Consider the following 20,911-nt stretch of genomic DNA (forward strand, 5'->3'; position numbering starts at 1 on the left):
AGTGTGCAAATCCCCCATCTACTTTCTGTTACCTGTCTGCGCAGAGGGATGCTCTTGGCCAGCTTGTGCACAGCCATCTGGCTGTGGAAGTCGCTCTTCTTGGTGCCACTCTTCATCTTGTAGACGATGACCGACCCTACCATGCAGGAGATGAGGAAGGCCCCTGTGCAATAGATGATGATCTCCAGGTACAGGGGCGAGGTCATCACCGCTGGCCTCTCTTCCAGAGCTGAGTCAGTGCGAAGAGGGTGTTAGCAGGCTCGGAGGGCCCCGTGCATGCAAGGTCCTGCTCCACTAGAAAAGCAACACCTATCTCCTGTGTCCTGGGAACTTTTAGGGAGAAGAACCACGGCAGGTTCTAGCTAGGACCGGGATTGTGGCACTAGGAGGATCAGACAACCCCCTGATCTTGGAGGCTGCCTTCAATGGACTCGAGCCATGGAAGAGGGATGGCCTAGAACCATCATGCTACATCCTCATTAACTCCTGAGCCTCCTTGCTCAACTGGACTGGAGAGGTACAGGCACCCAGGGACCCTGTAAGGGCCAACTGAGAAGTCACTTCTGTGTGCCTTTCTTGGTCTCCTTTGGGAGCCAGGGCCCTTCTCTGCAAAGCCTCAGCACTGTGTGCGTGCACTTAACATGCACGGACAGAGGTGTTTCTGAGTCCTCTGTCCCTAAGAAGCCACAGGGTCCCTGGAGGCAGGGTTGGTGCCTTGTTTATTTCTGCAGGCTACAGTACCTGGTGATGGTGGCACTCACAGAATGAGGACAGAGGACAGGAGGGGAACCAGCCTGTGTCCTATGTCCTACTTTGGGTCTGTGTCATCTCTGTCGGGGCACACAGGTCAATATTTACTCCTAGCCAAACCACAGGCAAAGCTGACTTAATTTTCAAAGATAAGCTTTTCTGGTAGTTCTTACGAATTCTACTCATAGGTCCCAACTCCTAAAACTTCAGGAAATGTGGTGGCAGGGGGCGGGATTGCATTTTGTTATTTTCTTCTCCCACCTTCCAATTAGGATTCACCCCCCCCCCCCAACCCCCGCCACTGCCACAGCAGCTAAGCCAGTTCGGTCCACCTTTCCCTTCAGCACGGAAGGCTGGGAGGCTTTCATTCCAGCACGTGCAGCACTGGTTTCACGGAACACGCTTTGCCCCACGGGTGTGGACACCCTCCTCCTTCCACAGGCCTCCTCCCAATCTTCCCCTTTAAAACCCACCAGCCAGCCATGGAGGCGGTACCCCTGGGAACCCTCCCAGAGAGGCATGAGGCACGACCCCAGACTGAGCCCAGAGGAGAATGTCCCAAGGTCTGACAAGGAGACAGCAGAGCTGATAACAGGGAGAAGTGTTGCTGTTTTTTCTTTCCCTGATGTTGAGGAACGAAGACAATTGGTTGGGAGCACATGGGGAGCACGGACAGGACCAAGACAGGGACGACGATAAAAACAGAACGCTTTTCTGCCTCCAGTAGGGGCATCCGGAGACCCTGACAGGCAAGCAGGGCAGAGTGGGAAAGGAGGGGAGAGAGGAGAGGGCAGTGCCAGCAAGAACAGCCAGACCCTCATGCAGGACATTCCGAGAGACAGCAGCAAGCCCTGGCCCCGTGGTCACCAGCCACCACCCTGAGCAGGCTGCAGGCTCCTTCCTCCCCGGCTCAACACACAGAGCTCTCCTCTTGGGAGAGGAGAGACGGCAGCGGCCAAAGAGGATACATGGGCATCATGAAGCCTGCTACGGCTGCCTGAGACAGGCCTTTCTGAAGGCAGCTCAGTTCACCTGTCCAGGCTGACCTCTTCCTCCAAAGGCAAGAGGATGGTAGTACAGAAGGGTGGACTGCTCTTTGCAAGCAGCAAGCCCCACCCCTGGGCTGAGCACCTGAGAAAGGAGAAGAGGCGTAGGGCCCTATCTGAGACTTTTCGGACACTCAGTACCCAGCGGAGTGGGGAGGCTGCTGGACCCAAGGACGGAAGGAGCCTGCCCTGGAGGAGTCCGGCTGCAGGTAAACCCAGATTCCGGGCATGCATTGCAATGGCCAGGGGGAGAGCAGAGGCAGGTGTATGGGTGGGAGGCCTCCGTGTGCCTGCAAAACTAGGGAAGCTCTTCTCTGAGCCGAGAGGATTCAGCTCTCAAAGGTGGGGCAGGATGTGGCACCAGGCAGGCAGGAGCCCATTCTTCCAGCTCTCCTGCCTCTGTGTCTCCCCAAGCCCAGAAATGCATGCTCCCCCCGTGCCCGTGGCAAGGGCAGGACATCGAGAGGAGAAGTTACAGTGTGTACCTTCCAGAACGGTCAACCATGCAGAGTGATGGGAGAGTCCGATAGAGTTACCCGCCAAGCACGTATACTCCCCTGCGTCCTCAAAGGAGACATTTCTTAAGTGAAGCACCTCCATCTCTTTGTCGGTGGTATTAACTCCAGCAGTCTAGAAGAGACAATGGAAGCAAAATGGACAAGCATAGGACATGAGACCTCTAAGAGACTCTGCAGAGCAAGGGAAGGAAACAGAGAGAAGGGGGACCAGAGGAAGAAATGCTCCCCCGCATCTTCTTTGCAACAAGGAACAAACGAAAACCACCAGGCAGCAAAACCTGTTAGAGGAAGAGGGTGAGACCCTTAGGGAGGAACTCCGGCAGACCTGAGAAGATGACGGCTGGTTACGACCCTTCACCAGACGCTGGCAGCCACTGGCCCATCCGAGCATGCGGGCGGTGAGCGGCATGGAGAAATGGGGCCGGCGGGCAGGGGCTGTTTGGTTTCAGGTAAAGATAGCCAGAAGGTGAACACAGGAGGGATGGCGGGGGCTGCAGACACACACATGCGCGCACACACACACACTCGCGTGCATGTGTGTATACACAGCCAGCAGATGCGAGTATGCAAGGGAATGCCTAACCCATTCTCTCTTTTTTAAGAGATGGGATCACATTCTGTCAACCCAGGCTGGGGTGCAGTGGCATAAATGTAGCTCACTGCAGCCTCAACCTTCTAAGCTCAGGCAATCCTCCTGCCTCAGCCCTCAGACTAGCTGGGACTACAAGTACACACTACCATACTTGGCTAATTTATTTAATTTGTAGAGATGGGGTCTTGCTATGTTGCCCAGGCTGGTCTCAAACTCCTGGCTTCAAGCAATCCTCCCACCTCAGCCTCCCAAAGTGCTAGGATTACAGGCATGAGCCACCGTGCCTGGCCTATGGCCCCTTCTCTTAACCACCACTCACTCACACCTTCAGTCTGAAGTACCATTTGTAACACAGCAAGACCGTGTCCCCATGAGTCCTTGCATGGATCCACACGCAGCCAAGGAACACACAGAAGGCAGAGAGGGAGCCCGCAGACACCAACACAATACCAAACCAAACCAGCCTCCCAGGCCGGGTATTTTTCCATGGCTCTGGGCACTAGAAATACAGTAGGGTGGCAAGGACAGTCCGGTACTGGCTTCTCCGCCTGCCCCAGCAGCTTGGGGCCTACATCAAATCCCCAGCACAGGATCCCATCCATCTCCCCATTACCTTTTGCCACAGGTCTGGTGACAGTGAGCCACGCAGACTGGTTAGCTTCACCAATATAATTGGAAACCTTACACACATACTCCCCGCTCTGGGCCTCTGTCACATTGAACAGGGTCAGCACCTCCGCATCCGAGCTATTAATCCCCGAATGCTGGAACAAACCAACGACACACCAGTCAGTTGGGCAAACGCTGAGACGTGGCCATGCATGTTGCTCCCGTGTAACTTTCAGGCAGGCCCAGGGAGCGAAGGGAGATGTTAAGTGAGATTTATTATCTTTCCCTTTTAGATTTTTTTTTTTTTTTTTTTTAAAGACAGAGTCTCACTCACTCTGTCACGCAGGCTGGAGTACAGTGGCATGATCTCAGCTCACTGCAACCTCCGCCTCCTGGGTTCAAGCAGTTATTTTGCCTCAGCCTCCTGAGTAGCTGGGACTACAGGTGCCAACCACTACGCAAGGCTAATTTTTGTATTTTTAGTAGAGATGGGGTTTCACTATGTTGGCCAGGCTGGTCTCAAACTCCTGACCTCAAGTGATCTAAAGTGCTGGGATTACAGGCGTGAGCCACTGCGCCCGGCCTTCTTTCCCTTTTAGAAGGACAGAACAAGTGGACTTCAAAAGTCCAAAGCATTTGATTTAAAAAAAAAAAAAAAATCACTGCTTCAAATGGAATGTTCTATTTGTGTTTAACCCACTCCCTCCAGGACTAGAGCAGGGGTTGTGAGTGGGGACAGTGGCCAATGACCTACAGAGCAGTTTTAGCACCAGTAGCAAAGAGAAGAGAAGGGAGGACCAGTATATCTCGGAGACAGCCAAGCCGGGGAGGATGAGGTCTAACTCTGGGACAAAGAGGTAAACAACTTTCCCAGCTTCTGGCTCCTTCCTGTTGCGAGATCCACTGGAGATTTAGGCAATTACCTTCCCTGGATTAATGGAGCATTCAGGGACAATGAATGTCTGGGAGTGAGAGGAAAAAGGAAGAAAATGCCATTCATTACTCCTCATATGGCTTAGAATTTATAGGTGGCATTTGTTTTTCCAACTCTTCATAAAAGGTGCTCTTATCATGCACCCCATTTGCCAGAAAGATTGTACGTAACTCAGGACGCAGGGCTAAGACTGGGAAATGCTTGTTGGAAAGGCTCTGGTTTCGGGCAATGAAAAGGCAGGGGTCCAAATGCCTTCCTCGCGTAGCTGACCCCAAAGCCCCAGTGACACTGCTCTCAAAAATTATTACAGACCAGCATCACCCATCCCTGCAGCCCTCTGTTCCCAGCTCATCTCCACTTTGTGACCTCTGTCACTAGTCCTGGGGGATGTGGCTAGATCCCTACCGAGATGGAGTGTATGTGCCTGAAGGGTGAGGAATGATCCCATTCAGGGGCACTGAGCCTGCCCACAGGAACTTGAGCCCCTGAGACACTGGTCTCCTTCCCAGTAGACTGGCCCACGAAGACTGGTGCCGTGATTACCTTCAAGATCTGGACATAAGGCAGGTTGTCTGGACCAATCTTGCTCCCGTTCACCTCGATGTGCTTTAGCCACTGGATATGCGGCTGTGGATCACTGTACACCTTACACATGAACTCCACGTTGCTACCCAGGGCCACTGTCTTGTTGGCGGGCAACCCTGCTTGCAGGATGGGCCGGTGAGGGGACCGCTCTGTGGAAGAGGGGAGAGGAGGCGCTTGTCATGAGGACCTTGCCGGGGCTAAAGAAGGGTGGGCTCACCTGCGTCCCACTTGGCTTTCCCAGTGATGGGTTGTAAACCTCCCAGCATTTCTGCTGAGCCCAGGCCTCTCAAAACAGAGCTGGGGAAAGGGACACCATCTCTTCAGGCCCTAAGCCATCAGGATCCTCCTTCCCAAGGCGGTCATACTTATAGTCACAGTAAATCGCTCATGCTTTAATGGAGAACCTTCTAACTCAGTTGCACCCCCAGACCTCAGCACAACCTGCTCCTCCTTAAGTAAAACCAGAGTCACTTAGACTCCTGCTGTTCAAAGTGTGGTCCACCAGCAGTGCTACCAGCATCCTTTAGGAGCTTGTTGGAAATGCGGGATCTCAGATCTTACCCCAACCTCTTGGATCAGAATCTCCTTTTTACTTTTTTTTTTTTGAGACGGAGTCTTGCTCTGTCACCCAGGCTGGAGTGCAGTGGCTGGATTCTCAACTCACTGCAAGCTCTGCCTCCCGGGTTCACGCCATTCTCCTGCCTCAGCCTCCTGAGTAGCTGGGACTACAGGCGCCCGCCACCACGCCTGGCCAGTTTTTTGTATTTTTTTAGTAGAGACGGGGTTTCACTGTGTTAGCCAGGATGGTCTCGATCTCCTGACCTCAAGATCCGCCCGTCTCAGCCTCCCAAAGTGCTGGGATTACAGGCTTGAGCCACCGCGCCCGGCCTTTTTACTTTTTTTAGAGGCAGGGTCTCACTTTGTCACCCATGCTGGAGCACAAGGGTATCTTCACAGCTCACTGCAGCTTGGAACTCCTGGGCTCAAGTGATCATCCCACCTCAGTAGCCTCAGTTACTCAGTTGGGACTCCAAGTACATGCCACTGCACTAGGCTAATTGTTAAATTTTTTTATAGAGATAGGATCTCACTGTGTTGCCCAGGCTGGTCTCAAACTCCTGGCCTCGGCCTCCTAAAGTCATGGGATCACAGGCATGAGTAATCCCATTACGCCACCTGGAGCTCATAAGCCACTGCGCCTGGCCACAATCTCCTTTTTAGACCGTATTATCACAAGAAGAACACTGACTGAGAGACTCTGTACCCAGTGATCTCTAGGGAGTGATTTTCAGAACTCCTAGAAGGAAAACGCTGTGGTAATAGCTCCAAGAGGCTCAACATTCTTCCTAGAGTCTCCTGTGATGCCCTGAAGTTGGCACAGGTGTGCATTTGCAAGGTGTCTCATCTCTCTTGAGTCTCAGTGCCTGTGCTCCTGTGCAGAGCTAGACTAATACCACCTACCTTGCAGGTGTGCCACAAGCATTACAGAGCAGGTATTTAAGGAGCCTGGCATATTGCTGGCATTAAGCGACAGCTCCTGTTGCACTACATTTAACACCTCTCCAACAGCATCTCCTTCAGGACAGACTCTGGAACCACCTTCCATGTCACAGTGACAACCAGCTTTGACACGTGTTACTGTCTGATCTTAACTCTATTTTACAGATAAGAAAAGTGAGACTCAAAAGGGAGAAGTACCTGCTCAAGGTGACAAAGCCAAGAAGTGCCAACCGCTATCCTGACTCTGCCCCTAAGAAACCTGGACACCCCGGCTGTGTTCTCCAAGCCCAGCTCTTCCCACTAAATGCATTTCTCCTGCCGCCTCTGTCCTCTTACCCACGACATCCAGCTGGTAGGTGTGGTTGATGCTGCCATACTCATTCTCCACAATGCAGGTGTAGTTGCCCTTGTCAGAAGGCACCACGGAGTCCATTATGATGCTCCAGGTGGCATAACGGACCTGAGGGGAAATGCCGAAGGGGTACTTTCAGGGTCTGAAGGAAAATGCAGGCAGAAGCCCCATGACAATGTTGGCACCCCGTGGCACCTGCCCTCCATATCAGAGTCTGGTGGCACAGGGCTCCAGGCTGCAGGGTTGGCTAGGACAAGGCGTGGATTGCCCCCCTACCAGCCCGTTCACACTCTGCAAGGTGGTAGATGGGGTGTAAAGACTCTGGAAGTCTCCACTGTGATGTTCAAGGTCATTTGTGATCTGGACAGATGTGCCTTCTGCAAACACTTCCAAATACACCAGGAATGTTCCCAACTGTGCACCTCTCCTATTATACTAAGAATCCAGCCCCTGCTGCCCTTGACAGCTCATTTCAAAAACCATCTCCTCCAGTCCAGTCTCTGGTCAGAACCGTGCTCACCCTTTCCCCTGCCTACCAGAGCACTGATCACAGTCTGCTTTTTATGGTAGCCGCTCATGGACATTTGACTCTGATGAGACTGGAAAATTTTTATGGGCAGGAACACTGTCTTGTAGCATTTAAAGCATGGTGTCTTACATGTAGTGAGTGCATGGTGAATTAATTTAAAATGTTTCTGGCTGGGTGCGGTGGCTCATGCCTGTAATCCTAGCACTTTGGGAGGCCCAAGTGGACAGATCACTTGAGGTCAGGAGTTCAAGACCAGCCCGACCAACATGGGGAAACCCCATCTCTACTAAAAATACAAAAATCAGCCTGGCATGGTGGCCTGCACATATAATCCCAGGTACTCGGGAGGCTGAGGCAGGAGAATGGCATGAACCCGGGAGGCACAGCTTGCAGTGAGCCAAGATGGCATCATTGTACTCCAGCCTGGGCGACAGAGCAAGACTCTGTCTATAAATAAATAAATAAATAATGCTTACACCCTTTAAGTTGGTAATTTCACTTGTAACAATCTGTCCTAAGGAAGCACACTTAAAAACGCTGACACAGATTCACTGCAACATTATTCATTATGGTGAAAAACCAGAAAATACCTAATATTACAAAATAGTTCATTAAATTATGGGACTTTTTTGTTGTTGTTTTTTGGAGACAGAGTCTCGCTCTATCACCCAGGCTGGAGTGAAGTGACATGATCTCAGCTCACTGCAACCTCCGCCTCCCGGGTTCAAGCAATTCTCCTGCCTCAGCCTCCCGAGTACCTGGAATTACAGGAGCCCGCCACCACGCATGGCTAATTTTTTGTATTTTTAGTAGAGAGGTTTCACCATGTTGCCCAGGCTGGTCTCAAACTCCTGAGTTCAAGCAATCTGCCCGCCTCGGCCTCCCAGAGTGACAGGATTACAGGTGTGAGCCACTGTGCCCAGCCAAATTATGGGATTTAAAAATAATGGAATCTTACATGTTTCAAACACTTATGCTTGAAATATATCATGAAAACACTCATGTTAACAAATGACAAGGCAAGGAAATTATTATACATGACGTGATCAACTATGTAAAAACCATATTACACAGAAAGAAGACTGAAGAAATTTTTAAACTTTATTTGAATTTTTTTGCATTTAAAAATTTTAATACATAACCTGTATAGGTAGAAAGTATTACTTAAAACAATGAAAAGCATGTAATCAGGACTTCCTAGCTCGGTCTCCCCTGTTCCCATTACTCGACTTCCGCATGCACACACACGTACCTTGTAGCCTCCAATCCTGTGGTCAGGTTTGAATTCTTTGCCATTTTTCAACCAGCGCAGTGTGGGGTTTGGGGTCCCACTGGAAGGGCATTTGAACTTCACTGTCTTGGCAGCTGGCACCGCATGCAATTTCTTTTCCATCTTTTCTGGGGATGTCCAATATGGAGCTACGGCTGCCCAGGGAAAGCCGAGAGAGACAGGCAGGGTGGGGAGGAGCAGCTGGTCAGGCTCAGGAGCAGGGCTCAGGCCAGGACCTGGGGGTGCCCTGCCCATCTGCCCAACACCTGTGAGCAGTGCCTGGCACTTAGCAGAACAGGCACTGTGACCCCATGTGCCCTCTCTTCCTCCCCTTTCAGCCTTCCCCTCCCCTCTTAAACCCAACTCCCAGACCCAAAGGGCAGTAAGATAGGAAACAGTGTCTCACGCATACGGTTTGGTTTGGTGTTATCTGTCTCTTTCTCCTCTGAAGAGGAGTCATCATCATCATCATCATCCTCTGAGGAGGGGAGAGCATCTATGGGAAGAAAAAGGGGCACTGAGGTTCCTTCTAGGGACCCCTAGATTTCACCAAGGCTAGTGCAGTTCCAGATGAACACAAACACCCTCCCCATGGGGATACGAGTCCCACTTCTCCCTTAGTGACGATCTCTTGGTGGGATGGAAACCGTTTAAGAACAGTTCCTGTGTGTGTTTCCTTCCTTCCCCAAAGCACTGCTCCCACTGCCTGGAAGCCTTCACACTGGGTGGTTCCATCAGGGTCAGCTGTTCCTCTTTAACTTAATTCTGTCCTACATTCAAAGGCTCTCTCTCAACTTGTGGTACCACCTGGGTGTGCTGGTGCCAGGCAGCTACGTGTATTCTTCTTTGGACAGCTGACTACAGGGAAACCCAGGCAGGTCTAGACACATTGTGGCTAGATGCTATTTCCAAAGGATGGGCTAAACACTCCACAGTCAGAATTTTTTTAGCATGTGTCCACTAAGGTTTGGGGGCTGCCCTCCCTAACCAGAGCAGATAGGGCACCCAATATCCTGGCAGCTGCCAACGCCTCTCCCCAGTAAGTATTCATTTCTTGTAAGAACAGGCTTGATACACATGTTATCTCACCCATCAGGGTTCATGCCAGATCTTTCTCCAGTCCTTCCTATCACCTTTGGGGATCTGGTGCCAAGTCTGCACCCTGAGGTGCAAAAATGGCATAAAGAAAATTTCAGCAACACTTCCTCAACTCCTAGTTTTGTGAAAGTCACATTCTAATAGTGGCAGGTTCCCAAGTTCACAGAGCTCCAGGGCTCCCTGGCTGCCCTCGCACAGCTCCCTTGCAGTGCACCTGGGTTCCTCTCCAGCAGAGCAGGGATCCCACCACCTGTTCGGGGGCTCTAATCACTAAGCCGAGTACCAAGTCCAAATGGCAAGGGAGTGATGGGGTGGAAGCTGGCCGAGCACCACTTAGCCTCCTGGAGATCTGGGCAAGCTGTGGTGGAAAAAAATCACAGGGTCTTAACATCCCAATAGCCCTGGCAATCACCTCCGAGGTGTGTCCTGGAAGCCCCAGATCTCCGGCCCTGGGGCCCACCCCACCTGGTCACCCCTCTGAGAGCCAAGCCACGCGGCAGGCAGGGAGCAATGTTAGTGGGCAGCAGTTTCTGAAGCAGAGTGGGGGCAGACCACGGAGGGGGAGGAGGTTCACCTTCCCCTGATACTGGCAGAGAGGGGTGGAGGGGGTAGGTCTAGGGAGGGGCGAGGGCAGGGCTTGGCTACCAACCTGAAACATTGACGGAGAAGTAGGTGGTGTCGCTGCCCGAGGGGCTGCTGGTGACGCAAGCATAGAGGCCGGAGTCCGCGGGCACGGAGTCCTGCACCTCCACCTCCTCCCCTGTGATGCGGGTGCGGTTGCTTTCTGCCAGCTGCACCCCGTCCCGCAGCCAGTTGATGCTCTGCACATCGTCCCGCAGCCGACAGCGAAGCTGCAGCAGGTCACCGGGGTGGACCAGGAAGGCCTCCACTTCCACAGGGGCTCCCCAGGGCTGGGCTGCAGCCACCACGGGGCCGGGACGGGAGGCCAAAGGCGAGAGACGAAGACAGGGAGAGGGGAGGAGGGGAGAGACAAAGGGAATTACGCTGGCCACACGGAGCCGCACCGGCCCGGGCATCACTTACTGGAGGCTACTGAGCCGGGCAGTGGGAGTTGGAGCATGGGTCAGTGCAGAAACAGCTGGCTGCCTGGGAACCCCCATCTCTTTTCCACCCCACTCCTCCAAAAGTCAAAGGAAGAAAGAGGCAAAGTTAGGAAGCAGCTGTAGCAGCATTAAGCAGATCACATTTCATTTCCCTCCATCCTAAGGGGAAAGGTCGGCCCTCCCCAGGACTTCTTTGTGTCCGGAGTTGACCCTTCCCCAGACACTCAGTTCTTTGCCAAGATCCCCACTTGCCAGAGGAACACCCCATTTCTTTTGGGATAGCTCAGCCTCACCCTTCCCTAGCAACAGCTGAACAAACCCCGCCCTTCAAAACCCCAGCAGCCCCTGCCCAAGTCGAGAGAAGGCGATTTGTCACCCCGGGGCTAACCAGGATGTGTGTGATTCAGCGAGGGTGGGGGTCTCGCCCCCGACACGTCAGATGCACATGTTGTGGGGGGCAGCCCAAAGAGAGGTCAGCTCAGGGAACCTCTTGCTAACAGGTGTCAGGGCAGGGGATTTGGAGCTGTTGACTGTATTAGAACCAGAGGCCACAGCTGCCATAAAACCCACACTTGCTCTGGCAGCAGGAGCTGTCACACACAAAGGTCCTTTCTCCTCAGCCCTCTGCCTGGGCACACCCTCTCAGGCCCCCCACCATCCACTCTCCCTCCCCGTGCCCCGTCCTTCTCTGTCTCTGGGTAGGAGTGCTGGACCCACCGGGGTGTCCGCACCTCACACAAGATCTGATACCGCCAAGAGCACCTGTCCCTCCCCTGACCAGTGCCTCTTCCCACACGCATTCAAGAAGGCCCGTGGCCCAGACACACCTGAGTCCACCGTGCTGGGCTGTTACCCATCTCCTGAACACACCCCTCTGCACTCACGAGGGGAAATGAAGTTTCTATTTCCTTTTAGGATGTTCAAACGTACTCCTGGCATCTTCCACCTCTCACCTACCACCCACATCCCGCCCACAGCCTTGGAGAGGACTTTTCTCACCATCTGTTCACCCTAAGAGACTCTGGAGAGCAACTGTCGCTCCCCAATGCGATGCACAAGGCTCTGAAATAGCATGCTCTCCCTCAGCCTGCTGTGGCTCATGGCTGCCCCAGTGGCCACAGAGCCCCTGATTGTTTCTGTCCAGCTCTCCATACTCACTCTTCTGTCTCAGCCTAGTTGTTGACTTCTCCTCGAGGGCGGTGCTGACTCTGAGTCTGGGTTAGGTGCCCTCCCCTTCCTGGCACCTGTCACACTGAAAGGCAGTTCTCTTTCTGAACCTGAGTGTGGGGATGTATCATCAGTACCTTCAAATCCCCAGCGTCTACCATGATGCCTGGCGCCTAGGAAATGCTTGCTCAATAAATACCACACGTGCAGTCATCCTGGCTCTTCACTGCCTTCCTTTCTAATCTCCCTTTTCTCTTTCACTCCCCCTTATTTGAAAGAGAGTCTTTCTGAAGTGCTCAGCAGGCTTCCACTAGAAACCTTAAAAATGAAAGTAGGTGTCCCGCGCATCCGAAGTGACCAGCAACCGACGGGGACTGACAGTGGTTTCTCTCCTGGGGGCTGAGGTTGCAGGCCCAGTCCTGCATTGACCCATGGGCTTTATCTTAAATAAGAGTTGTCAGACACAAGGGTGCGGCTTTCAAAGGGCTCAGAAACCACTAGGCTTGCACACGTTTATTTTTGTGAGTCCGGTCAAGGGGAACACCACAAAGGTGAGTAGACCACACAACTGATTAAAAATAAGCTGTTGTGGGCCTTAGAAGAAGTTATTCTTTCCATTTCTAATGGTCTGTGGTTTTGCCAAATGAAGGTAGGGGAAAAGCAGTTTAGACTCGACTCTTAAGGAACAGAGCAGACACTCCTAGTGATCAAATCTCATTTCCCTCAAATGACCTCAGTCATTAAATATTTTGCAGCTTGTGATCTGTGCAACCCGTTGGTTAAGAGTAAGCTTGAATTCTTACCCTCTGGCAACCCAAGACCTATTGCAGCCTGGTCCCAGAGAAAAAAGCAGCTCCCAAAGACAAAAACGTAGCAAAGAGAACCCCCAGGCATTTATTTCCCCCCAAGAGAAAGCAGCAAAGGAACACTGGCCCTGGTGAGACCCGCTCTAGCTGATACCAGCTTGGATCCGTACCTTCCTGATGGTCCCAACCAGAACGTGCAAACAAAACTCCACTATACGTGATCTCTAAAAGCCTCAAGAACCAGCTCGCTTTCCTCCTGATGCAAGCTTAGACCCCAGTTCCCTTCCGAACATGGCTCAGGTATGCTCTGTCCTCTCCCTTTCCCAGAACCATCTCGGGATAATTTTTTTTTTTTTGAGATGGAGTTTCACTCTTTTGCCCAGGCTGGGGTGAAGTGGTGCGATCTCAGCTCACTGCAACCTCCGCCTCCCCGGTTCAAGCGATTCTCCTGCCTCAGCCTCCTGAGTTGCTGGGATTACAGGTGTGCGCCAACACACCCAGCTAATTTTTGTATTTTTAGTAGAGATGGGGTTTCACCATGTTGGTCAGGCTGGTCTAAAACTCCTGACCCCGTGATCTGCCTGCCTCGGCCTCTCAAAGTGCTGGCATGATCCACCACACCGGTGGGGATAATCTTTTTTTTTTTTTTTTTTTTGAGGCGGAGTCTCGCTCTGTCGCCTGGACTGGAGTGCAGTGGCCAGATCTCAGCTCACTGCAAGCTCCGCCTCCTGGGTTTCCGCCATTCTCCTGCCTCAGCCTCCCAAGTAGCTGGGACTACAGGCGCCCGCCACCTCGCCCGGCTAGTTTTTGTATTTTTAGTAGAGACGGGGTTTCACCGTATTAGCCAGGATGGTCTCGATCTCCTGACCTCGTGATCCACCCGTCTCGGCCTCCCAAAGTGCTGGGATTACAGGCTTGAGCCACCGCGCCCGGCCAGGGATAATCTTTTAAATGGCCTCCCTGGGGCTGCAGCTCAGACTCCTGCTTCCAAGCCATCATGTGCTTGACATTATTTTTCTGATCAAAATCTACCCTGTGTACTGAATAAAATTCACATCTCTGCCTCACCTTCAAGACTCCCTGCAATCGGCTTCCACTCTCTCCAGCCAACTCCATTCTCTCTACCAGGGGCTGTCCCTCCCCACCGCCACCCTCCCCCCACTCACCGTCGGGATGCTTTCAGCCCCAGCTGCATCCTCCCTGGCATGGCAAAGCTTACTCCATCCGGAGGACTGTGAGCGCCACTCCAGAGTCCTCCTGCCTCAAACTACTCAAAGTCCACCATCCAAAATGTCCAGGGACTGGGCGCAGTGGCTTATGCCTGCAATCCCAGCAGTTGGGGAGGCTGAGGCAGGTGGCTCACTTGAGCCCAGGAGTTCAAGAACAGCCTGGGCAACATAGAGAGACCTTGTCTCTACAAAAAAATTTAAAAACTAGCCAGACTTGGCGGCACATGCCTATAGTCCCAGCTACTCGGTGGGCTGAGATAGGACTGCTTAAGTCCAGGAGTTGGAGGCTACAGTGAGCTATGATCACGCCACTGGGCGACAAAGACCCCCCCCTTTTTTTTTTAAAAGACAGAGTTGCTTTGTTGCCCAGGCTGGAGTGCAGTGGCACAATCTCGGCTTGCTGCAACCTCTGCTTCCCAGGTTCAAGCCATTTTCCCACTTCAGCCTCTGGAGTAGCTGGGACTACAGGCGTATGCCACAATGCCTGGCTGATTTTTGCATTTTAGTAGAGACGGGGTTTTGCCATGTTGGCCAGGCTGGCCTCGAACTCCTGACCACCCGCCTCGGTCCTTGCATCTTCAGTTAGCAAGTGCTGGGATTACAGGTGTGAGCCACTGCACCCAGCCAGACCCTGTCTTAAAACAAAACAAGAAACCAGGAAGCCTTGTTTACAACAATGTCTCATCTCTAATTTTCTGTAAAACAGTTACTGTCTGAACCACACAAATTCACAATTACATTCTATTGTGTATTGTTTCTATTTTTTTAAACAGCAGACAGGTAATTCACATGCTGTAATATTCATCCATTTAATGGTTTTTGTATATTCAGAGTTGTGCATCATTCACCACAATCACACTTTAGAACATTTTTACCATCCCCCACCCCTCAAAAAATGCCTGACCCATAGTAGTCACTCCTCCATCCCCTATTCCCAGTCTAAGCAACCACTAATCTGCTTTCTGTCTATGGATTTGGCTATTCTAGATATTTCGTATCGATGGAATCATACAATATGTGATCTTTTGTGACTGGCTTCTTTCACTTAGCATGTGTTCACGCTTCCTCCATGTTATAGCATAGAATCAGCACTGTTCCTTTTAATGACCTAATAATATTCCATTGTGTAGACATACCACATTGCAGTCCTCAATTGACAGACATTGGGTATAATGTTTCTTTTTTAAAATAATAAGTTAAAGTTTCAACATGTTGCCCAGGCTGGTCTTGAACTCCTAGACTCAAGCAATCCATCCACCTCAACCTCCCAAAGTGTTGGGATTACAGGCGTGAGCCACTGCACTCAACCCATATTGCTGCTGCTTTTTTTTTTTTCTTTTTAAACAACTGCTAATCAATTTATTAAAATAGTTGACTTTGAGCATCTGCAATGGTGACTTCCACCTCAATTCCTGGCTCAATACTGATGGACGTCAACCGCTTAACAATCTCAGAAGGACTGTGCAAGTCAGTGGGTAGCTGGTGGATTCTCATCTAGAAACAATCCATGACTCTGAACCTTCACCACAAGGAGATTTTCTTATAGTGAGTCTCAAAGCCTTGGCAGGCATTCAAACTGATCCCTTCACCTTGACATTCTTTTCCTTTCCTTCTCTGAATCAAGTCAGCACACACTTTCTCCAGGGATTTTATGCTGTGGCTCATTAGAGGGATTCAAATTTGGTGAATGGTCACCTCCAGCCTCACAGGTGATTTTGGTATCTTTAAAAGTCATGGCTGCAGTGCGACTTCCTGACTGACTTGTTCAAAACAGCGGTGAGTGAGGAGCAGGAGCGGGTGGACTGCAACTCCACACCACCTACGACTGCATCTTTCTCAAAGAGCTGTATTGTTTCTTCTTCTTTTTTTTTTTTTTTTTGAGACAGAATTTCACTCTTGTTGCCCAGGCTGGAGTGCAATGGCGTGATCTCGGCTCACTGCAACCTTTACCTCCTGGGTTCAAGCAATTCTCTTGCCACAGCCTCCCGAGTTGCTGGGATTATTACAGGCACATGCCACCACGCCCGGCTAATTTTGTATTTTTAGTAGAGATGGGGTTTCACCATGTTGATCAGGCTGGTCTTGAACTCCTGACTTCAGGTGATCCACCCGCCTCAGCCTCCCAAAGTGCTGAGATTACAGACGTGAGCCCCCGTGCCTGGCCTGTATTGCTTCTTTTTATTTTTTTATTTTTATTTTTTGAGACAGAGTCTCGCTCTATCACCCAGGCTGGCGTGCAGTGGCAGGATCTCGGCTCGCTGCAAGCTCTGCCTCCTGGGTTCACGCCATTCTCCTGCCTCAGCCTCCTGAGTAGCTGGGACTATAGGCGCCCGCCACCACGCCCGGCTAATTTTTTGTATTTTCAGTAGAGACGGAGTTTCACCGTGTCAGCCAGGTTGGTCTCGATCTCCTGACCTCGTGATCCGCCCGCCTCGGCCTCCTAAAGTGCCGGGATTACAGGCATGAGCCACCGCGCCCGGCCTGTATTGCTTCTTAATTGTCCAAAATGTCCAAGTCTCTCCTAGGAATTAGCAAGCAACTCAGCACAGATGTACCTGTTATAATTTTCCCACAGTGCCTAACAAGGTCAAAAAACCCAGAGACTACTCAATAGGTCCAGAACTGAATCTAGCATCTGGCAAAAGATAATTTTCAGAGGAACCAAAAATCAGCCTAACCTCAGGTTCTAGCGGCTTTTTTTTTTTGAGGCGGAGTCTCGCTCTGCCGCCCAGGCTGGAGTGCAGTGGCCTGATCTCAGCTCACTGCAAGCTCCGCCTCCTGGGTTCACGCCATTCTCCTGCCTCAGCCTCCCGAGTAGCTGGGACTACAGGCGCCCGCCACGTCGCCCGGCTAGTTTTTTGTATTTTTAGTAGAGACGGGGTTTCACCATGTTAGCCAGGATGGTCTCGATCTCCTGACCTCGTGATCCGCCCGTCTCGGCCTCCCAAAGTGCTGGGATTACAGGCTTGAGCCACCGCGCCCGGCACTAGTGGCTTTTTTCCATGGCTAGGAGTGCTCTTGGTGTGTGTCAGGTTCTCCGTTTACAAAGCAGGGATGATGCCACTTTCTTATAGGAGGAGATGGAACCAACTGCTTGTATGCTTTCCAGACCCTGCTTGACCGTGTCACTACCCTGTCCAGTGGCCCTGACCTTGGGGAATTCTATGTAAGGTGGCTGATTTGGGGGCATGACTGCTCACTAGCACCCTGCAATTACCAGTCAGTACTTTCCATTCGCTTTTGGTCTTTCCAGTGTCCTTCACTTATGTCGTCATTAGAAAGGTTCCTGACTCTTCCTTCAGCTCCAGTTGCCCTGAGTCAACTCAGGTTCTCTGGTCAAGACCAACAGGCCAGGGTGTCCATTAGCAAGAGGAATGGCCAAGAAGACTTTTATTGGACTGGCCAAGAAAGATGAAGAAAAGAAAGCCACTTTATTGTTCAGTCACTTGAAACCAGCATTCCAACTCTTGGAGAACCTGATTGATTGGAATCAGATACAAAGGTTGTCCTCAAAATGCACAATGGGGATGCTGAGAGGAAAGCGGCACCTAAACACTTGCTTTATGCATCTGTTTCCTGAGAGATGAGGTGGGGAGTGGAGGCTGGAGGGCATCTGGTATCTGGATTCCCTGGTGACCTAGCCTGAGGCTGAAAAAGACTGGCTGTTCACTATTACAGGTTCGAGGTGCCATGTGTTAACAATGCATTGTGGACTGGGTGTGGTGGCTCATGCCTGTAATCCCAGCCCTTTGGGAGGCCAAGGTGGGAGGACTGCTTGAGGCTAGGAGTTCAAAACCAGCCCTGGCAACATAGTGAGACCCTGTCTCTGCAAAAAATAAAAAAATCAGCCAGGGATAGTGGCGCATGCCTGTAGTCCCCAGGTACTTGAGAGGCAGAGGAAGGAGGATCCCTTGAGTTCAGGAGCTCAAGGCTGCAGGAGCTATAATCTTGCCACCGCACTCCAGCCTGGGCAACAGAGACCCTGTCTCAACAACAAAAAAAGTGCGTTGTGAAAAAAAAGGTGCCTTATGCTTTGATGCCAACAGAATGGAGTCACTCTTCTCACCAACAGGAGTGGGAAAGTCAGGGTTAGGGTTTGACTTGAACATCATTAGAGGACTCAGGCTGCTGATCTCATTACCACATAGGTTCCTGGGTCAAAGCAGCTGGCAGGTGGATCTTGGGAATTTGTGGAGGCTGCAACCAGTGATCCTTTTAGTGCGGGCGACAGGGATTCATACATCAAACCCACCCTGCTTCTCTAAGGTGTCTCTATCCCCTAAGAAAGAATTAGGAGCCCACCAGAGACCCACAGTTTTTGGTAATCCTCAAGGAAGCAGCTAGAAAGGACAGAGGCAGGGGTGGGAGGAGACTTTCCTGGGGTGCTTTCAAGTTCAAGGAACACAATTAATGATAATGAGGCCCTACTGAGTCCCTCTTCCCTTCCTACTTTCCCCCCAAATACTGCAGGCTTGTAACCCCAACAAGCCAACAGGTACGGCATTTTGCTTCTGGCAGGACTGGACAAAAATCTCCCAGTCATTTAGAAGGCAGTTCTGCGATCTTGGCTCACTGCAACTTTCGTCTCCCAAGTTCAAGTGATTCTCGTGCCTCAGTCCCCTGAGTAGCTGGGACTACAGATGAGCGCCACCATACCCGGCTAATTTTCTTTTTTTTTTTTTTTTTTTTTTTTTGAGGCGGAGTCTCGCTCTGTCGCCCGGACTGGAGTGCAGTGGCCAGATCTCAGCTCACTGCAAGCTCCGCCTCCCGGGTTTCCGCCATTCTCCTGCCTCAGCCTCCCGAGTAGCTGGGACTACAGGCGCCCGCCACCTCGCCCGGCTAGTTTTTTTTTTTTGTATTTTTAGTAGATTTCAGTAGAGGTGGGGTTTTGAACTGGCCAGGCTGGTCTTGAACTCCTGACCTTAAGTGATCGGCCCACCTCGGCCTCCCAGTTCTTGATTCTAAATCTGTGTCTTCCACCAGTCATGGGCTCTATAAAAGGTGAAGGAATGGAACCATGAGAGGCCCAAACCCATACAAACCTTGCTATTCTTATGAGAAGACGAGACCTCAGTTCTCAAAAATCCAAGAAGACAGGGAACTTTCTTCAACATAGCTACCATTAGGTCACTCTGGGAGCCCTTGTCACTGTGCAAGGAGAAATGGGTGAAACAAAGGCCCAGAAGGCATATGTCTTGCCCTAACAGGGGGGCTAAGATTTACATAGCACCTTAATATGGATGAAGATTTTATATTGCAACATGAGACAAATGGAGAATGTGAGGACCAAGTACAGGCAGGTCCAGCACTGGCTCTGACGTCATGAAACATAAAGAAAAGTATCAGCAGTGAGAGCAGACGTTGGACAAAATGACAGGAAAGGGAGAGGGGAGGATTTAGATGAGAGGTGAAATGTCTGGGGGGGAACACAAGGGAATGAAGTGCTTACAGGCATGGCTGTGTCCTGGTCTGAGGGGCAGTGGGAGATAAGGCCAGGCTGTACAGCCAGCCAGGAACGGAAGGTTCATGGGAGAATAACAAATAATGATTTCAATTTGTAAGCTGAGGGATAGAACAGAGCCACCAAAGATATCCCAGGGAACACACCTCTCTGCAGAGACTATGAATGCAGGGCATTCATGCCACATGGACAAACACACCTGAAAATGTATTTTGAAGTACCACTTCACCAGCCTGGTCCCATAGCAGCCACTCTGGTCTGGAAGTTATCCATCCCCAAACCCCACAACTTAACAGGAACCCAGTGAAGAATAACAACATATTTACATAGCACTTTGCAATTTACCATGTGCCTTCCCATATATTATCTAGGGATCCATAAACATCTGAGTAAACAGCAATACTACTACTGGCCAATATTTCCAGCATGCTCACTATATCCCATAGGCTGCACAAAGCTTTTAACACAGACCCTCCCATTTCATCCTCATAGGAACCTTATGAGGTTGATCCTACTATGATTTCTATCCCATGGATGCGGAGGCTTACTACATACCAGCATAGTTCTCAGCATGCGTTAACTTAGAATCTTGTGAAGTATTAGAGTAATTTATAAATTACTCTACTACAAGACACATGCACACGTATGTTTATTGCGGCACTATTCACAATAGCAAAGACTTGGAATCAACCAAATGTCCATCTGTGACAGACTGGATTAAGAAAATGTGGCACATATACACCATGGAATACTATGCAGCCATCAAAAAGGATGAGTTTGCATCCTTTGTAGGGACATGGATGCAGCTGGAAACCATCATTCTTAGCAAACTATCACAAGAAGAGAAAACCAAACACCGCATGTTCTCACTCATAGGTGGGAACTGAACAATGAGATCACTTGGACTCGGGAAGGGGAACATCACACACTGGGGCCTATCATGGGGAGGGGGGAGGAGGGAGGGATTGCATTGGGGAGTTATACATGATATAACGTCATGCACATGTACCCTAGAACTTAAAGTATAATAAAAAAAAAAAAAAAAAAAAAAAAAAAAAGAATCTTGTGAGTATTTAAGAGCTAGAATTATTAGTATCATTATTTTTTATTATACTTTAAGTTCTAGGGTACATGTGCACAACGTGCAGGTTTGTTATATATGTATACATGTGCCATGTTGGTGTGCTGCACCCATTAACTCCTCATTTACATTAGGTGTATCTCCTAATGCTATCCCTTCTCCCTCCCCCTCGTTATCTTCAGGCCCGGTGCAGTGGCTCACACCTGTAATCCTAGCTCTTTGGGAGGCCGAAGTGGGTGGATCACCTGAGGTCAGGAGTTTGAGACCAGCCTGGCCAACATGGTGAAACCCTATTTCTACTAAAAATACAAAAAATCAGC

At 50.8% G+C, this 20,911-nt stretch overlaps 1 protein-coding gene across 16 annotated transcripts in view; it reads right to left on the reverse strand.

The window, feature by feature from the left end:
- Positions 1–20,911, reverse strand: part of FGFR1 (fibroblast growth factor receptor 1) — a 62,381-nt gene that overhangs the window by 7,900 nt on the left and 33,570 nt on the right. For 4 of the 16 annotated variants that reach the window (XM_033231155.1, XM_033231178.1, XM_033231186.1 and 1 more), the window contains exons 3-9: positions 10,433–10,699; positions 9,092–9,181; positions 8,668–8,840; positions 6,871–6,994; positions 4,993–5,183; positions 2,282–2,426; positions 27–229 (exon numbers count right to left, since the gene is read on the reverse strand). In XM_033231155.1, coding sequence (XP_033087046.1) covers positions 27–229; positions 2,282–2,426; positions 4,993–5,183; positions 6,871–6,994; positions 8,668–8,840; positions 9,092–9,181; positions 10,433–10,699 — 1,193 coding nt within the window. The remainder of the gene's footprint in view (positions 1–26; positions 230–2,281; positions 2,427–4,992; positions 5,184–6,870; positions 6,995–8,667; positions 8,841–9,091; positions 9,182–10,432; positions 10,700–20,911) is intronic. The other 12 variants (XM_033231233.1, XM_033231255.1, XM_033231263.1 and 9 more) reach the window with 7 other exon arrangements.

This window comes from Trachypithecus francoisi, unplaced genomic scaffold (genome assembly GCF_009764315.1).
Source record: "Trachypithecus francoisi isolate TF-2019V2 unplaced genomic scaffold, Tfra_2.0 Contig01440, whole genome shotgun sequence".
NCBI classification, from domain to species: domain Eukaryota; kingdom Metazoa; phylum Chordata; class Mammalia; order Primates; family Cercopithecidae; genus Trachypithecus; species Trachypithecus francoisi.